General features: G+C 41.5%; 1 protein-coding gene and 1 long non-coding RNA gene across 15 annotated transcripts in view; one reads left to right on the plus strand and one right to left on the minus strand.

The window, feature by feature from the left end:
• The window catches only part of map2 (microtubule-associated protein 2), an 84,195-nt gene that overhangs the window by 55,642 nt on the left and 9,187 nt on the right, over positions 1–19,366 (plus strand). For 6 of the 14 annotated variants that reach the window (XM_069154568.1, XM_069154573.1, XM_069154576.1 and 3 more), the window contains 10 exons: positions 1,867–2,082; positions 4,231–4,512; positions 5,628–8,951; positions 9,070–9,312; positions 9,560–9,697; positions 10,831–10,892; positions 12,063–12,198; positions 12,852–12,908; positions 13,169–13,476; positions 18,053–18,145. In XM_069154568.1, coding sequence (XP_069010669.1) covers positions 1,867–2,082; positions 4,231–4,512; positions 5,628–8,951; positions 9,070–9,312; positions 9,560–9,697; positions 10,831–10,892; positions 12,063–12,198; positions 12,852–12,908; positions 13,169–13,476; positions 18,053–18,145 — 4,859 coding nt within the window. Of the gene's footprint in view, positions 1–1,866; positions 2,083–4,230; positions 4,513–5,627; positions 8,952–9,069; positions 9,313–9,559; positions 9,698–10,830; positions 10,893–11,727; positions 11,908–12,062; positions 12,199–12,851; positions 12,909–13,168; positions 13,477–18,052; positions 18,146–19,366 lie in introns of those variants that run through there. The other 8 variants (XM_069154575.1, XM_069154577.1, XM_069154580.1 and 5 more) reach the window with 6 other exon arrangements.
• Positions 1–19,366, minus strand: part of LOC138201248 (uncharacterized) — a 68,465-nt gene that overhangs the window by 28,032 nt on the left and 21,067 nt on the right. The window lies entirely within an intron of this gene.

The raw sequence follows: 19,366 nt of genomic DNA on the forward strand, positions 1-19,366 counted from the left end.
TTTTTCTGTCATCCATTTCCTCTGAAATCCTGCCTCCTCATCTCCATCGTACGCCTTGAACAGATACAAAATACAGTATCTTCATTGTCATCACCATTTATCCTGAAACAAAGACACGTTCACATGCATGACCACTCTTGTTATACCAACTGCATTCTTTTGATCATCCTCCTCTTCCATTCCCTTCTCTAACCTCCACACCTCGCTGTCTTCCCACACACTAATATGACAGCCAATTTAGGTAACCCTCCAACGTCTCCTTGTTTGTCTTTTGAGCTGAGTTCAGTCTTAAGTTTTGCACGTCTAATCATGGTGTTGTGTTTTCTGGTCATTGTCCACCGTCTGTTTTTGTTTGTGTGAGGCTGCGGCTACAGAGTTTTAGCTGTATTATAATTACCCTCAACCTAAAGCGGAAGACTGAGGCCTTGCAATAAAAGTAAGAAATCTGCTAATATAATAAAGCTCCCTTGAATTGTAAGACTGCGATCTAGATGCGTAGCATGTGTGTGTTAGTTTGACTTCGGATGTTGGAAGATTATGAATGATTTTCTCATAAAGAACCATAATACCTCATTCAGATTTTTTTTTGTACCTAAAGTCTGTAGATAACATGCTCTTTGTCTGTGAGTTTGCCAGTTTGGACAGTGATAAAGTTTGTTTTGTCTTTGACTATTACATTTAGTTTTAGGTAATGGATTCATAGTGTTACTTGTACAGTTAAGTAGTACGGTGAAGTCCTGCATACTCAGACCATGTTGTGTGTTCTTGAGCAGACAAAGTGGCAAAGAGGTTCAGTTATTTGGGCTGTTGTCGTGGAAGACTCAGTCACCTCAGGGCGTAGAGGTGTCCCACTATACAGGGACAAACATACTGCTTTGATATCTGTATCAGTACTTTTACTGTACTTTACTTGTATCTGTTTACTTTTAATGTTGTATGTCTCTTATTTAGATTTAATCATTCATACGTGAAGCAGATCTCTTTCTCAAATAATGCAATATGCTCATTTTGTCGGTCTCCGAGTATGGCTGGCCCCCAAAGCTTTGCTACCTTTGAGTTGCTTGTCACTGTCTACTTGTCAATGTCCCGTGTGTGTCACGTCTCTCCTGCTCTCAAACAAGCTTTTCTTCTTCTTGCATTCCCCTCTCTGGTGACTCTCTGTTTTTTGTTGTCTCTTAAATTTGTCTTTTTTTCTCCTCAAACTCGATCTCCCTTTTCACTGCAAAAAATGTCCATCTGAAAAATATTAATTTAAATATTTATCTGGTAAAGAACATAGTAGTAATTTATCTTTCCTCAGGCTTGTAAGAACACAGCTAGCCTCATTTGCATTATTGATTTAGTTTGACCTTCCATTCACTCAAGTGTCTACGGTTTCTAGCTGAGGAGCTAAGCCAACAGATGCTATGCTTTCATGACACAATTTTCTACTTTTATTTTCTGTACAGGAAAAGTCTGGCTTTCAATCAATTAAAAGCCAAAGTCTCCCTTAATGTACAAAGTATATATGTAAATATCTATATGGGGCAGTTGAGCTGGAATTGAATCATGTTTTAAACCGTTAAAGGTTTAAATTCTGAGTTTGAAGAAACTGAACGTTTTGTATTGTTAGTTTTTTTGGACCAAAATTGCAAACAAAACTAAGCAAAACAACAAAAACAATATAGATTTTACAACTTATTATTACATTGTATGCTACATAACTTTTAGGATGGACATTCTTTGGTGTGTTTTCCTTTTTTTTTTTTTAAATAGTTTTCTTCCTTTTCCTTTATCTCCTTCTTTCCTTTCACTCTCTCTCTCTCTTTCAGTCTGTGTGTCCAGATTTCCCTGCAGTTCTTCTCCTTGTGTCTGTCTTGTTTGTAGATGTAGGGGATGAGGAGGAGGCAGGCCCTCTCCGCCGCTTCCAAAATTCTCGGGAGAGGTGCAAGTTCCTCGCCCCCTCCATCTCAGTTTCCGTGCCCGAGGACGACCCCTACCACTCCGACGAGGAGTACTATGAGCACCCATTGTTCAGCCCAGAGTGGACGCACTCGGGCTCTCGCCCCACAGGGCAGGCCGTGGCCTTTAGACAGATTGAAGGTGAACCACGCATGGTTCCTCTTTGCCATTTCCCCCTTTCCATCTCCTCTCTCTTTCTTTCCTCTCCTTCTGTGATTTGACCTCCCTCCTTTCGTCCCTCCGTTTCTCCGTCCGTCAGTTCGTCTCTTCGTCTGTCTTTGTGTGCGTTTGTGTGTCCTTGTGATGTATGTTCACTCAAAGTCTGACAACATATTTTTTAACAGTCATATTCCTTTTTTTTCCCATCTATTTTACCCAAAGCCATTGCTACCTAGTTGCTATGCCGTAGGCTCCAACACACAGCAGTGATGTCTCTAAAATAGGATCCGGTTTTATCATGACTCACGCAGTGGACATTCTCATCAGTAAAACAACATAGTCTGCAAGGTTGACCTGTAGGATGTGACCTAGAGGTCCATGGCTTTCACAAATGTCTCAGAGACATTGTGCATAACCTCTATGCACAAAAACATCTCTATTCCAATCATCTCCTGGAGTTGTACAGTATTTTGGTTCATTCCTCAAGACTACTCCTCATTCCTTTAACCATGCTGTACTATGTCAACCCTTCTACACTCATCCATACCTACTCTTACACTCTCACTGTGGCAACAAGGAAGACTTTCAGCTCCGACACATGCACCCGCATCAGTGGCGTAGGTCAAACATCTGAGCCTCGCACCCAATCGGTCTCAGTGACTCTCCATATGCATCTTTTTTCAAAGATTATTGACTATTGATCTCTAGTAGTTATTAGGGTCATCAGTCATGAAGTTTTTTTTAAAAACCACATTTAGGAAGGTCTAAACTAAAGTCTCAGCATATTTTAGTTTTTTCTTGACATCATCTAATTACTGTGTGAAGCCTTCACTGTGAGATTTAAGAACCGCATTTCCTCACAGATTTGAGGTCTTTCTGAGGATGAGAAAAAAAGGTGGAAAGCTATCACAGCCGGGCCCCCACACTGAGCAAAGAGAATGATAGTAGCATAATAAAACGCTGGAAGCCTAAAGGCCCAATCTATTGAGATATGAAACAGATGAAAACTTAGAATTTGACACCTTTCACACTCCAACTGACTGATGTTAGTACAGGAGCCATTTTAAATAATAACTGAATTATGCACTTTTCTGATACTACTGAAGGCTTATTTTCATCAGGAAAAACTGATTAAAACACGAAAGGAAAGTAATGATATTTGAAAAGTTATTGCCAGAGAAAGATTTTGTGTTACAACCGTCTTCAAAAAGTGTAATAATGTAATGTAAAAATATTTATACTGTAGTAAAAAAATTACTTTTATTGCTGTTATTATTGCACATTATTTTGTCAAGAGATGCAAATAACAGCATTAAATGACTTTTAGTATCCACTTTAAAGTACCTCCAGTAATCTATTACATCAGTATGATGAGTGCACTGAGAGAGATTGAACAACATTTGGATGCACAGCATAAGTTGACCGACACACTGATGGGGAACTTCTTGTTAAGAGGTTAACCGGACAGTATGTATTGCAAAAAGCTGCACGCCTCCACATTGACAACTACAGTTAAAACTCCTCCAGTCCATGTCAAGAATCAGAGGCAATTGTATTTTACTGTACTGTATTTCAGCTCTCCGTGGTTTTTTTTTTTAGAAGAGCTATAAACTGAAGTGCCTCTACAGTAGCTCAATGTTAGAGAGCGAAGTGGTGTTGTTTCATTTATGTTATCATTTTCTTTAAATGACCTCAGTCAGCAGTAATGGTTGATTAAACTGGGTCGCTGGCATGTTGTGGACAAGAAAAAGAAAAGCGGAAACAGCTATATTTTCTAATATGACAATTTTTATGTATTCCTAATAAGACAATAAATAATAATAAGTAAAACAATATATAAATATCTATTGAAAAAATGTATGCATGCCTTGAGCCAACATGTCTTTGTAGTTTGATCACATACTGAGTACACTAAGCAACTACAGTACAAAGATATGAATGAAAAACCAGTCACACAACCACACTCCCTACTTTATGTGTAATGTACCTTTATGTGTAAACACAGAAACACCTTAGGTCATCTTTTCCCAGAGCTGAAAGTGTCCCGTCATGAGTTGTGTTCTCATATAACCCAAGTCTGTGTTGCCTGTAGTCTTAATGTGTCCCCCTTTCCACCCTGTTTTTGAGAAGAAGAGACCATGGAGGCTCTTACAGCTGAGTACGAGGAGGAGGAGGAGGAGGAGGTGGAAGAGGAGGAAGAGGAGAGTACAGAGGCAGCAGAGTCCGAGGCAGCTCTTGATGAGCAGCAGTGGAGTGGGGAAGAGCCTGAGCTGGACAGCCCCCAAGCTGAGCCCTTAGAGCAGGCAGAGGCCATAGACGAGGCCCAGGATCTAGACCTAGCTAGTGCTGCTGCAGAGAGCTCTATGGATAGAGAGGAGGATGAAGCAGAGGGTGAGGAGAGCCCTGAGACAGGTGTGTCCTGCACTCTGCTCTCCCTTGCTTGCATGTTACTGCATTGCCCACTGTATAATAACGCAAAATGTGTCCGAAGGAAGCACATAACATGAGCATTATAATTCAAGTGGAATGGCAAGTGATCCTCCCTGCGCTCTGCTGCGGCTGCAAGGCAACACAGGCTTGTTGGTGACAAGAGCCACATTGTTTTAACCTAACCTGGTTTTATTGTGTTATCCTCGCTTGTATTTTCTTTTACTTGCTGTGGTTTTCGGGGCCGGCCGTTTCGTATTGGTATGATGAAGTGACGCTTTGTTTTTCACCAGTTACAAGCTTACAGGTTTCTTATTTTGTTTAAACATGGCTCAGTGCTGGTCTGCCAGTGCTACGCATCATATTTACAAAACATGCATCACTCATATCATTATTGGGATTCTGAGTACAGAGTTTGCAGGGGGTTTTGTGTTGGCTGTCTCATGTTCAGTGTGATAGAGTTGTCGGTTGAACCACATCCCATGAATTACATTACTTTATCAGCAAAGTTTCCATTCATTTGTTTTTTTCGTTTGTTTTTGTCACCCGCAGCTGGTGACAGCATATGGCATTTATCTGTCATTCACCGGCAAGGTTCTTGTGTGTTTTTGCTAATCTTCTTTGAAAGACATAATGACACCTGAAAGTCATTAAGACCCCAGATTTATTTTATGTAAATAAAACTAATTGACGATTAACAGCTTTTAACCGGACAAATTCACAAGACATTTCATTGTACCTACAAAGAATGACAGAAATGCTATTCCTTTTCGTATCTCATGTTCTGAAGAGCTGCATGGATTTTCCTCCCATTTGTTCATGCTTGTTTCCCCATAAATCAGCATCACAGTTGCCTCATGCCGGTTTCCGTCACACACCATCCCATATCATCATCCATCTGTGACTTGGTGGACCCCATAATCTCGCCGTACTTCTTCAGTGATGGCCGTATCATTGTGCTGTAAGTTTCTGAGGAGAGCTTTGCCTGTTTCTGTGATAGCTTTCCCAAGCCCTTGCTTTATAAATATCTCATTCACAGCATGCTAAAGCAATACTTTACTGTGGTGATCGAAACAGCAAACTTACAGATATCCTTTCAGCTTTGAAGATGGACTCAGACAAGCAGGACAGTGGGTCCATGAGCCCAGACAGCATTGGATCGGAGAAACGCCCAGAGGAATTTTTTGAGCCCCAGGTCCAAGGGTTCTTTGCTGGTGAACGAGTTGTACCAGAGAGCCCCACCATGGACATGCCATCCTTCGTAACTCCAGATGTTCAAATTCAAGCCAAAGAATCTGCCAAATCCCTCACGCTTCAGCCTACGTATGGCGAGCCAATTACAGCGTCAGAAAAACAGCCATCTGTGGAGGTGATGGAGTTCACCAGCATTGGTGCTCCTTCTGATTTCTCTTCAATGGGGGTTAAAATTCAAGGAGAGGACTCAACAACAGACGCAAGAGACAGATCCGGAATGTCAGCGTATTTTGAAACGTCAGCCATGGAGGTTGACGAAGGTCCCCAATGTAAGGGTGAGGGCTATTACGAACTGAGTAGAGCTGGTGAAAAGACGAGTAAAGTTGATTCCAGGTCTCAAGAGATCAGCTACAGCACCCTTGCTGAAGCTCAGGATAAACCGGAAACTAAAACAAGTACGCCAGAAGTCACCAGTGTGTTTGCAGTTCCTGACAGGAGTAATGATTGCAGGCTTTCCCCAGGTAAACTCGCCTTAGAGCAGAGGAGTTACTCACTAAATATCACCATTGGTGCAGTTGATCAGAGTGGCCAAGGCAGGCCTCGGAACTTCTCCCCGCTGGCCACAGATATCATGTCATATACAAGTGGAAGTCTAGACGAGTCGGCAGACTACCTTCCAGTCTCCACACCTTCCGCTGATAAGCCTCCATCTTTGCCTCCCCTGATCCTGGAGACTGCAGCTTCCATCACGTCGGATTGCTCATCTCCTCCAAGGACAAGTGAACCACTTCCAAAACCCAGCTCCGAACCAGAGTCTCCAGAATCACCTCAGCCCCCTAAAGACACATATAAAAATGGCAGCGTGATGGCACAAGACTTGCCTGAGATGCTCGACCTTGCCGGCACCCGGTCCAGACTGGCATCAGAAAACACTGACTCAGAAATCACCCGGAGAAAGTCAATTCAAGCTGATGTTCCTGCCTTTGCTGATGACCCACTGGCTAGCCTAATTTCAGGGGAACAGAGTCCCGGGGCTACAAGGAGTGACAGCCAGCTGGAAGAGATGGGCTATTGTGTGTTCAGTGAATATTCAGGCCCCATGCCATCCCCTGCAGATGTGTTCAGCCCTACAAACGCTTCTGCAAAAGTCTTCACCGCCTCTGTCCTGGAGGAGAAGGTAGCGGAGCAGGCAAGGAAATTAGCAGTCAGAGATACATCTGTGGAGGACAAGAGCCAGCCAGTAGAAGTTGTGGATGTAGTTGAAGAAAAAGAAAAGAAGCAAGTAGAGGCAAAAAATTCTGTTGAAGAGAAAAGCAAAGATGATATTGTAGATGATCAGCTGATTAAACCTGTAAGTGAGGCACCAATTGCCCAGCGAAGTGAGTCCTTTGTGACACCAACTGTCACTGTGACTCTAGAAGAAGGTGGGAGGTCAGGCAGCGAGACCGAACGACAAGCCAGCGGTGAAGGCTCAGCGTCCGAAACAGAGATCGCTGACTACGAGAGGCAGATCCGCAAACTGGAGATGGAGGACAGGCCTCTCAGTATGGAGGAGGAACGAGAACTGCAGGAGCTTCGGGAGAAGGTGAAGCTGGTACATCAGGAAGCCTATGAGGAAGTGGATGCTGAAGATGTGTACCAGCTGACCGGCGTGGCAAAGGACCGAATTGCCAGACCTGTCAAAACGTCACCTGCTTCATCTGTGGAGAGCAACATTGATGATGACAAGCTGCTCTCCCCAGTGCTCTCACCCTCCAAACTCATACAAAGAGAAGTTTATGGTTCCCCCAAGAGATCCCCTTCACCAGTGCTAGGAATAAACAAAGAGATGAAGGAAGAGCAAGAAAAGGAATCAGCCGGGAGGAAAAGGAAAGAAGAAGAAGAAAGGAAAATGAGGGAAGAAGCAGAGAAGAAAGAAATGGAAATGAAGGAGAGAGAAGAGCAGGAAAGGAGAGAGAAAGAAGAAAAAGAGAAAGAAGAGGCCGAGAAGATACTGAGGGAAGAAAAAGAAAGGCACGAGCGAGAACAGAAAGAGCAGGAGATGAGAGAGAGATTAGATAAAGACAAGAAAGAGAAAGAAGAGAGGGAGCTGAAGGAAAAGGAAGAGAAAGAGAGGAAAGAGAAAGAGGAGAAAGAAAGGAAAGAGAAAGAGGAGATAGAAAGGAAAGAGAAAGAGGAGATAGAAAGGAAAGAGAAAGAGGAGATAGAAATGAAAAATAAAGAAGAGAGTGAGAGGAAGGATCAGGAGGAGAAAGAAAGGAAAGAAAGACTGGAAAAAGAAAGAATAGAGCAAGAGTTGAATGAGAAGGAAGAGAAAGAAAAGATAGAGAAAGAGATAAAAGAGAAGGAAGAGAAAGAAAAGATAGAGAGAGAGATAAAAGAGAAGGCAGAGAAAGAAAAGATAGAGAGAGAGATAAAAGAGATGGAAGAGAAAGAAAAGATAGAGAGAGAAATAAAAGAGATGGAAGAGAAAGAAAAGATAGAGAGAGAGATAAAAGAGATGGAAGAGAAAGAAAAGATAGAGAGAGAAATAAAAGAGATGGAAGAGAAAGAAAAGATAGAGAGAGAGATAAAAGAGATGGAGGAGAAAGAAAAGATAGAGAGGGAGATAAAGGAGATGGAGGAGAAAGAAAAGATAGAGAGAGAGATAAAAGAGATGGAGGAGAAAGAAAAGATAGAGAGAGAGATAAAAGAGAAGGAAGAGCCAGAGAAAGTGGCTGAGATGGAAAATGTGGAATTGGAGGCAAGACAGCAAGAAGACACAAAGCCTGCTGATAAGGAGGCTGAAAAAGTGAAAGAGAAAGATGAAGAAGATGTGATGAAGAAAGCAGTAGCTGGGGCAGAGGTGTCAAAGGAGATCCCAGAGACTCGTGCTGCCATTGAATCTGTGGTGACAGTTGAAGACGATTTTATCACCGTGGTCCAGACCATCGACGAAGCCGACGAACCCGGGCACAGTGTTCGATTCTCCGCTCCACCTGAGGCTGAAGCCCTTTGTGTCGGTGCCCAGAAAGAAGACGAGGAGGAAGAGGAGGAGTCTGTGGAGTTGGCCCAGGAAGCAGACATGGAGGCTGCCAGTCTAGAGGAGGTGGGAGATGTTCCCGAAACCCCGGCATCACCCGAGAGAGAGGCTCAGACCGTAGAAACAGAAGGGCCGACCGAAAGCTACGACAGAGATGAAACCACAATGGACGACTCCATCCTGGACAGTTCCTGGGTGGACACACAAGGTGAGACCTCTTTGGTTGTTCCTTCACAATGTTCCTTTTCTTCTTTCCTCGTTCTTCTGGTTTCAGAACACAAATTCAACCCCTTGTAGTGATTTTCATTTCCTGTTTTGCCCTACAGATGATGACAAGAGTATCCTGACGGATCAAATTGAGCCTTTGCCCAAGATATCTAGTCCAGTGAAAAAGCTGTCTGTGGTCCAGAACAAGCAGACACAACAGAGGAAGACGGAGAAACAGGAAAAGCCTGTTAAACCCAAGACCAAGGCAGGGCGGGCTAAAGGGCGAATCTCCACACCAGAACGCAAACCGGTCCGCAAAGAACCGGTATATATCCCCAGAGAGGACCTCAAGAAGAAAAAAGGTTCTCCTGATTTGGTTTTCCCTTATATCTTAAAACTATGTTCATAACAGAAGTAGTAATTACTTAAACTGTTAGTTTACTTAAAAAGGCAGCAGGTGCAGTCTGACACAGTGATTTGAGTCGCTTACTTAAATACAGCTATTAAGGGTTTCTGGGTGTTTTTAATCCACATTTTAACATGGTCATTGCTGCTTATTGTTGCATCCCTCTGCTTTTGTAAATGGTCCTGTTTCCTCTGCTAATGTAGCAGTGATAAGGAAGACAGAGCTCACCAAAAAAATGGAGAATCAGACTCAATCCCCAACCAAGAGGAGTGTGATGAAGCCAGCAGTCCGCCAGGCCCGACCTACCCAGCACCACTCCTGCCCCAGACGGAGAACCACAGGTGACATATTGCCTGACAGTTGGTCTGTCACGCAACTAACTGGGGCTTTCTGCACGAGATTCACCAGATCATCACTTCCCACTACATCTGATCTCCACTGTCAGTTTACATCAGTTTTTTGTATTCATTTTTGTTTTATTGGTTGTAGTTCCTTGTTTCTTTTGTCATGTGGTTTTCTTTGTATTATCACAATAAAGACTGACTGTCATAAATGTTTTCATTTGACTTCATTTGTGTTTTTGTTTTGTTATTTGTTGTTATTTTTGCAAATTCTCTCTCTAATTTTGGACAAAACTGACGAGCACTGGCTCACTGACGTCAAACGGGTATCTCTGAGAATTCAGGGTTTCCTTTTACATTATAACAGAATCTTCATCATGAACAACATTTTCATGTGGTGTTAAGTTAGTCCTTAAATACATCATTTCTTGCCAAATCATCTCTTGCAGATATATTTAATGTGCTTTGTGTACTATCGGTGTACTGCTGATTTCGCCCAATATTGTCCTGATCTTTTATTACTGATCTCCAGCATGTTTTGAAGCTTTCTCCAGAAACCATGAAAAAAAACCTTTAAACGCTCCTGAACTGCCTGGCCTTTATAAGAGTTACATATTCACTCAAGCTTTTTCCAACCTATGATTGCCTAGCAACTAGTAATCTATGGTTTTGTTCTATGGATGTGGTACTATAAAGACTGTGTCCCAGAGGCAGTTTGCGTTTTCCCCTGATGGACTGAATTCTGTGTCATTGATGATGAAAGCTCAGTATACTGCTGCATTGCCCCAATTAGGTTATTTTACAAGGTTGCCTTACATAATACAAAATCCCCCCTTCTGTGTGATATCTTGCCAGATCTTTGCACATCAGAGCTCTCGAGGGGGCACTAACCCACTCCCATAGAAACATTTGATTTGTCATATATCTTCCCATGCCAGATTTGGGAATACAAAGTTGGATGTCTATATTTCTGAGGACCACATATCCTCACAAGGATATAAATATGATGATAATCCCCTGAAGTGGGACATTTCAAAGGCTCTCTCTCTCCTTCTCCTTCGATGTATAAAGGTTAACACATGTACTTTGCCTGAGTATTTGGATTTTTCTGAAATTCTGTCTCTGTCCCTCAGAGATCCTACCAGACGGTCGTCAGCCTCTCAGTGTTGCCAGACAGTCTCGCGACAGAGTATCGGTGAGTATACAACCCAACAATGGTATGACCTCTGGCACCAAAACCAAACAGAGAAATACCAAATGAGAACTTGACTGGCAAGCAGCTTAAATCAACAATTAGAGGGGAAGAGCCCCTAAATACACATCAATCAGGACAAAATGCCACTGATAACAGAAACTTATTAAAAATATCTTACATATTTTCTCTTGCGACTTCCACAGTAATTCAATCAATGTTTCAAAACCAGACATAACACAGTTTCAGCGAGTTCTATCTCAGCACGAATCTCTGCAATGAAAACAGTGCATTGCACAAGTAGTGAAGTCAGATCCATTTGGAGTGTTTATTTGACTGAGTGGGTGTTGAATCACCCCTGTGACATTTCTCCAGCAGCTCTGGTCGTGACTCCATTTTACTCCTCCACTGTGTTAATGACAGTTATTGTGTCTAAAATAACACCACATCTGCATTTCTTAAATGTCATGATAAGACAGCATACTGTAAGTGTCTTCTAATACAACTGTCACCATGCTCTGCTGTGTAACTTCTTACAGTTGCATGAGCACAGTGTACAATATCCCTCAACTTTGTAGATTTGTTTTTTATTTGTTGCTGACGTTCTCATAATGGATGTGCATGAATGGCTGTTGTGATTGGCTATGATTTGATGGTAAGCACACAAGATCTGATGTTAATGCTTTTTTAATTCATGATCACAATAAGTACACATGAGATCTTGTGCACTTATAAAGCATGTTGAATCACTGTTATTTTCACCACCCTTTTGTCATCTTGTTGTTTATTTTGTTGCGATGCTGCTCACCCACTGGGCCTCATCGTTGTACCATCTCAGTGCCATGCCAATCGTTTGCCACTTACAAAGATCCCCACGTCCATATCCAGAGTGGCTGTCTCATTAGATAGACCTCGCCCGTCCTCAGCAGAGCCTCAAAGCTCCCCAGAGTTACTGAGATTTATAGCCAAGGTAGGTGGATGGAAGGCTGGCAATGTAGAGTAGCTACACGAGTTCTGGAAATTACATAAACACCTGACTATGATTTGTTTGAAAATGGCTTTTACTTTATGACATTACCCACAAAATGTTGTTTCAGATTTGATTAAAAACCCAAAACCACAGGATAATGTCTGCCTCACTGACCTGAGGATGGACTGCATGTTTTCTAACAGGATGGGGGGTCAAGAAGCCCAGACAAGAGGTCTCTGCCACGACATGCCATCCTGAGTCGCCGTGGATACCACGACCAGGAGGACAGCTCTACCTCTATCACTAGCTCCGGATCCACGGCTCCCCGCAGACCCACATGTAGGCTGCAGCTCATCTGATCAACTACCTTTAAAAAAGTATCAGGATTTAGGTGGTATTAGGTCATCGCAAACAAACATCAGCCTCTTAACAGCCTCCACTATGAAACAAAACAACACTGATTCAATAACTTTCCTAATCGCAGATCTTTTACCGATGCTGATCAATTTTGTTCTACTTGTGTATCAATACAGTATAAAGAGCTTTCTGAAAAAGTAAAACCACACTGTGTTAGTTTAAGAGTCGTAGCTGTTGTGTGCCTATGACAGCTGTACATTCAGCTGGTTATTCTTTTATCATGTAGCATTTTTATTGGATACCATTTTAACTTACCTCCTTATCATTATGACCTGTACTTTGCCTCTTGCTGTATTTTGATTCACCTATTATGTACAAGTCAGTTTAGCCTGTTTTTTTCTAAATAATTGTTTCCTTGTTTTCTATCTCTCTCTGTCTTTCATCATTTCTATTTGACTAAATAAATGTTTTGCTATTTAAAAAAAAAAAAAAAAAAAAAATTTTTACAGATACATAATGCGCTGTTAGTACAGAGAATACACAGAGTGCAGCTGGACTATTAGCAAGCCTCAAATTTTCCCTTTTTTTCTTTCATGTCACTAAATCCTAAATCTCTCATGTTTTCCCTTCTGCAGCATTTCGCCCTGAGATGAGGGCAGAGCACAGGACAGGACGAGCCCCTAGTATGACAGGTAGAGGTCATTTTCAAAACCTCTGTCATCGTAACAGTTACACATGTTTTTTATTGGGCTATTCCAATGGGTTGTATTAATGTGTACATCTCTATTTAAAAACTGGAACCTCTGTGGATGTGGGGAAATTTAAACAGGACACTTGAAACAGTCTATTCTGCAGTTTGATACATTATATTTCACAGTTTTTGTTGCAGACTGATAAAAGTATTTTTATGTTTAGGAATCACAGTTTGTCGTCATATACACTTTCCCACCAGTTACAGAATCAGTGCGCTCCCGCTCGGCTCGCAGCGGCCACTCCACCCCCCGCACTCCTGGCTCCACAGCCATCACCCCAGGAACCCCTCCCAGCTACTCATCATCTTCAAGGACCCCCGGGACCCCACGCTCCCTCAGTTTGATTTCCCAGGAGAGGAAGGTGGCCGTGGTCCGCACCCCGCCCAAGTCGCCCGCGACCACACCCAAGCAGCTCCGCATCATCAACCAGCCACTGCCTGACTTCAAGAATGTCAAGTCCAAGATAGGATCCACGGAGAACATCAAGTATCAGCCAAAAGGAGGACAGGTGACGTGACACTCTCTTCTTACACTTCCACCCTAAAACCTGAAGCCGCTGCCTAAATGCTTGCGTATTTCTGTCAGCTCTGCATTTCTATTTTTACTTCTTGTATGTTTCTGGTTTTCTTACACGCCTCTGTTTCACTAATGTCAGAGATAGAAACAGTCACAGATTTGTTTTTGGTACTAAAGATAACATACAGAAACAAAAACAACTCGGCCCCCCTTTAGGTCCATGACCATGTACTGCGGATGTAATCTGCATACAAAGAAACTATGTGATAACTTCCTCCCAGACTTTCTCTGGATTCTGACCTCGAACCATAAAGGGTTTAGTGATAAGAAAAATAAATGGAGACAGATAACCGTTCCATGTCCCAATGTATATAGAATTTACTGTATACCACGTACCTTTGGTATGCAACTAGGCCAGATGTAGACATTGTATTGTAAAGTCTGTTTGTGTCTAACATCTTCTGTCTTTTTCTCCTGCCTTGATGTGTTTAGGCTCCATAGCTCTCCTCTCTCCTTCGTGCGTCCACACTAACAGTCATACGTTAGATTCTTAGCAACCTCTGCCCACCGTTAGCCCTTCAATCATACTGCTGACTCATCAGTGTAAAAGAACAGTTAAGAGTTAAGACATAATGATGTTTTGTGGAAGAGAAAAAAAAATGTTTTTGAAACAATTTATGGCACACTGAATGTGTACTGATTAAATCTCAGTAAAAAAGTTTTTGCACCATTTTTCTTAACTTACTTAACTGCTAACTTACATTTTTCTCAACAAATGCATACGAATATAGTTTGTATTCAAGTTTGCGAAAGCCTTAAAAACCCATCAAAGATTATGTGAAAGACAAGCCTAGACATTTTCTGAAGCTATTTGTTGATGTTAACCTTGATTTTAAGAATCATATTCACCAACATCGAGCTCTGCAGTTCTTCGCAGTTTTTAGCTGCTTTCAGTTATTGTTTGATTTACTAGCCGTTACGATTGGCTAACGTTAGTGCCCCAGTATGAAACTATAGTGCAAGCAGCAACTCAGAGTGAGTGATCTCTCACACGATGCAGTCTTTATGCCCTGAGTGAAATGCTAGAGAACCACAGCAAAGGAAGATTTAAAGATCTTGACGACAACTAAGTTGAAATATTTATTTAGTTTTTACGTAAAAATCAGGCTTCTGTTACGGCATTTTTTTTTTACCTGCTACCCCTAAATGTAACAATTCTTTGGTCGAGTCACAGAAAAGTGACTCGACATCTTAGTGAGGGTCGGCACTGTGAGCAGTGTTTGTCCCTTAAGTTTTCCTCCTGGCTGTGTGAAGTGAGGACAGCCATCATAAATCTGCATTTCAAATCGTGTTTTCTGTTGCTGCACAGAGTCTGCATTAGCGGGGTGCCTGCGAGTATATACCCTACAGTTTGACAAATATTGTATTCCAGTGGGAAACAGAAAGGCGGCACTGAAAGAGGAAGCATAGACATGAAAACAGCAGTGTGTGTCTGTAGCCATCAGCTCTTACAAGCCTCCACTGATGACCTGATTAGGAATCTAAGCGTTTGGCTGGCATCTTTATGACTTGCCAGGTCTCTGAGCCGCTCTGTGCAGTCAGCCACAAAATAGGGAGGGATCATGTTCCCAACGCTGGCCTGTCATCTGCAGGAGAAACAGGCTGGCTGCACTGTCTGTCTTTGTTTGCATGTGCGTTTATGTGTGCAAGGAAGCATGCTGGGTCATTATCACTCACATTTTTGGTATTTAAATTTTTTTTTTTTTTTTATCAATGCTAGCAGTGTTGATCCTAACATACACAGTTGTACAATCCCTTCCACGTAGGAGGGGATTTTAGTTGTGGATGTGGATGTTTGGCCAAATTTGTATCCAGTGTTTTGTTTGCTTGTGTGCGGTTGTGAACACATCACACTTCCTGCATTACAGGTAACACATGCACTCTGTAGGTGTTGTCTATAAATGTATTAAATGACTTGCAGAGAAATCTTATCCCTAAAGGAGTCATTTGGACTTGTTTAGGATGAGGGTTAGAATAAAAATTGGGATTAGGTGCTTAGTTGTGATGGTTGAGGTTAGGATAAGGGGCTGGGGAACGCATTATGTCTGAGTGTTCCCACAAAGATAGAAAAACAAAGTGTGTGTGTGTGTGTGTGTGTGTGTGTGTGTGTGTGTGTGTGTGTGTCACCCCTAGGTGCCTACTATCAGACACAAACTGGCGATGGCAGCTTTTGTCTGAACTCAGGGTGACTGTCTGGGCAGAGCGATTGGCCTGATTCCACAACTTGTGTTTGGCCACAAGCTGCCTGACACAAAGTTACATTTTATGTTCCTGTTAAGGTCAGCAGCTTTAAGCTCTGATGATGGGATGACGGAAGCGGTTTAGAGGCATACGTGTGTTTAAGGATATTCAATAAAAAGCGTCTGAACAAGTACTTTGCCTAAATGTTCCCATTTCTGTCTCAAGTGGATTTAAGAAAAGCACCTCGGAGAGGAATTAATTATTTCTGAATGCAATTCATAGGACAAAAATGTAAATACAACAAAAGAGTTCTTGAATTTGAATGCAGTTGAGTATTTATAAATAGTTTTAATTTATACATTTACTGTTGAAGATCTCTCTTACTGTCACTATCGGACCACTGTGCTTTATAACACCAGAAGGTATATACGAAGGATCATTTCAGCTCCTTTGTGATTGGATTAGAATTATCAAACCAAGTTTATCTTAAACCTGCAGTGCAGAACTTTTGTCTCCACTTTCTGACACTCACAGTAATTAGAAAAACAATGTTGACGTGTGTCTACGTCATAGGCTCACTATGGCCTACTCCATCATTATCGCTATGGCCCTAAAAACGGGGGATAAACGGTTTTGAGTGTAAAGTAGAGATTGGCAGACGTGAATAAGGTAGTAGCTAAATCTGTTACAAAGCACCTTTAATCTTTTTGAGATGAATGTATTTTATACATGGCTCCTGATATAAATACATTTAATACACTAAAGTGAACCACAATAGAATGACACAGTTGAGTATACTGTACCTATTAACAGAAGTGACCAACTCAGTATAGGATTGTGTAGTGTTACTAATGTCCTTCTGTAGCTGTTTTCATATCCAAATAGTGACACGTAAAGTCCAAGTAATGACAGCCATACAGTCCCCCCCTGAACTTCAGTAGTTCCCACCAGCTTTAAGCAGTAGTGCCTCTACAAGCAGCTCCGGTAGCGAGCCTCCCCGAGCCCGTAGCCGGCCTCCATCCAGCCACTGACCTGTCCATTGATTGTCCTCATAGAATCACTTGGACCAAAATATGCCAACAGAGACCAAACGTGGGTCCTCTCTGATTTGGAAGTCAGTGCTGCGCTTCATCTCCATTACTCTGTGTCTGTCGGCTGCACACAGTGTGACCTGGACCCAAGACCTGCTGGTACACCTCATCACTGTTAATGATGGCACCGGGTTTTATTCTTATACAGACTGGAAAATAGTGTGCCACTAGAATGATAATTTAAAAAAAAGAAGTTGTTTGTCATTTTATTCAATTAATATGTTGATACTTGTGAAAAGGGTATTAGCGATTCATTGAATTTGCATTTAAATTAGGCATTTATAAAGTAAAACTACATAAAAACCAATTTTATAACAAATTAGTAATTCTGTTGGCACTGCCTTTTGATTGATAATTTAATTTTTAAATGTGAATAAGGTCTGACCCACAGTGCCATCTGTTGTAGGAAGAAGTCATGTGTGGGGTCGAGACAGTCAGACCTTTATCTCCTGTGTTTAATTCTTAGATGCTTGTAAATCTTTAATATCAATACGTCTATCTTTAAACAAAGCAGTCACTCATATTAAACTGTAAAAGTTGAACGCAAAGGCAAAGTAATGGGCATTAAAGGTGTGGGTTTTTTTAAATGACAAAAATCAGTGAATAACAATAAATTATTAATTATTGCAATTTAAATTTAAAATGCTTGTATTTATTACAGTTGCACACTCCAGGACTCAGTTTTCAACAAAGGTCTCTTCAAGAAATATAAGTAGTTTCCTGTTCATTAGTCAACTTATGATGGAAATAATTAGCGTCAATGGAAATTGTCTTATTCCAATAGAGGAAATTAAATGCAGCAACGGTTGTAAAAAAAGGACATTTATAAAGGCAATGCTCCAAGGTACTGTAATGTTCAGCCCTTTTTATTTCTGTAATGCAAAATGAATGACTTTATCGTTTGCTTGGATGAAATGATTTCAGATCTCTCCATAGTTATTATATTAAGGTTATGGTATCGTGAAATTTTTTTGGAACATACAGGAAAATGCTGAAATAGCAAGAGAAAATAAACATGCTCAGGATGTCCCATGCACATATCTATCCTTCACACTTCCCTCATACACTGCAGCAGTGAACACAAGATCACATCTACATTACCTCACATTTTTCAGAACTTTACTCATCAGTCACAAGAGGAGACACTACAGTCTAATCTAGATATGCTATGATATGATAAGCACTCATTACCATCTACCATGTAAGAACTCCACATATCTCTTTATTTCTCCATAGATTCATATTTTAAACAAGAAGCTGGACTTCAGTCACTCTCTGTCAAAATGCAGCTCCAAGGATAATGTGAAGCCCTCTCCCCGTGGAGCCAATGTACGTACCTCCGTCTTCCCCCTCCATGCAGAGGACAAGTGAAGACTATTTGTAGTTAGTCAATCCAAAGAATCCCCACTGTACATTAAAGCCCAGTTATATAGGGTGCTACAAGTTGCTTCTTGTTGTGCTATTCAAACCTAGATACTGTATATGGCTCGCTTGATGGTTTAGTATTGTAGCCGTCTAGGTTTTCTTTTTCACCCTTAGTTTGAGGATAACAAAGGTCACTTTTACAGCTTGCTAAACACATATTACTAGCATGCCTGTGCAGAGGAACATAGCAGCTGCAGCTGGCCGTCAAGCTTCTGATTTTACCCACTTTCCTGCTGTCAGAGCTGTGCCGTAAATCCCTAAATAGCTCAGCTGTCGGGCACAAAGGTGGCCCGATGGTTAGAGAGACTGATTCAGCCACATGGCCGTAGCCATATGTTGCTAAATGTCTGCCGTGCTAAAATGTCCTTGAGCAAGTAACTTTAAATCTTCCCAGCTCCATCTGACACCTGCAGCCTGACTTCCTGTCGTAGGGCGTTATTTCAGGAGGAATGTTCTCTACAGAATTCCCTGTCATCATTTATTTTGAGTTAGTTTCCTATTAAATCCGGGACAGCTGTATGTGTTAGGTTTAGCTTCATGTTTGGTATTTATTTCCTGTTCTCCTTTTACACTGACAGATAAGCCGCGGGTCTATCATTGAGTTAAATGTGTCTTTGGTTCCCCGTAAATGTCTCTGATTTCCATTTTCGCTAGTGATGTTAGTTTGTTCCACATACTTGATGTTGCCCACATAAAAGTCTTTTCAGCTAATATTAAAGAGTAAGTACAGTTTAGTTTGCTCTCCCCTGCTTGGTCAACTTTTCGACCTTCCAGCGAGGGTTTAAAATGTCTGCTTCCATTATAAAGTGTATCCCACAATTGAAAGCAACGTAAGACAGCATGGGTCACATGTTATACTGATGTTCAAATTGTATGATGTTAAGTGTGTGAAACATTTACTTTGCTGTGCTGTGGTCAGGTTGTGGTGAAAAGAAACAAAGGCCTAAATCATTTGAATTAAAAAAAAAAAAAAAAAAAAAAAAAAAAAAAATTATTCTATGGACCAAATGTTGGTATCTGCAGTGAAAAGTACTGCTCAGTAAATTTGGATTGGTATTGTGGTCTAAGAAGTTTGGGCACCTCTGCTTTAGAGAATGATAGAATCATTAAGACAATGTTTTATTC

This window comes from Embiotoca jacksoni, unplaced genomic scaffold (assembly GCF_022577435.1).
Source record: "Embiotoca jacksoni isolate LCO1_2020_lvr unplaced genomic scaffold, fEmbJac1.0.p SCAF_2, whole genome shotgun sequence".
In the NCBI taxonomy this organism is placed as follows: Eukaryota; Metazoa; Chordata; class Actinopteri; family Embiotocidae; genus Embiotoca; species Embiotoca jacksoni.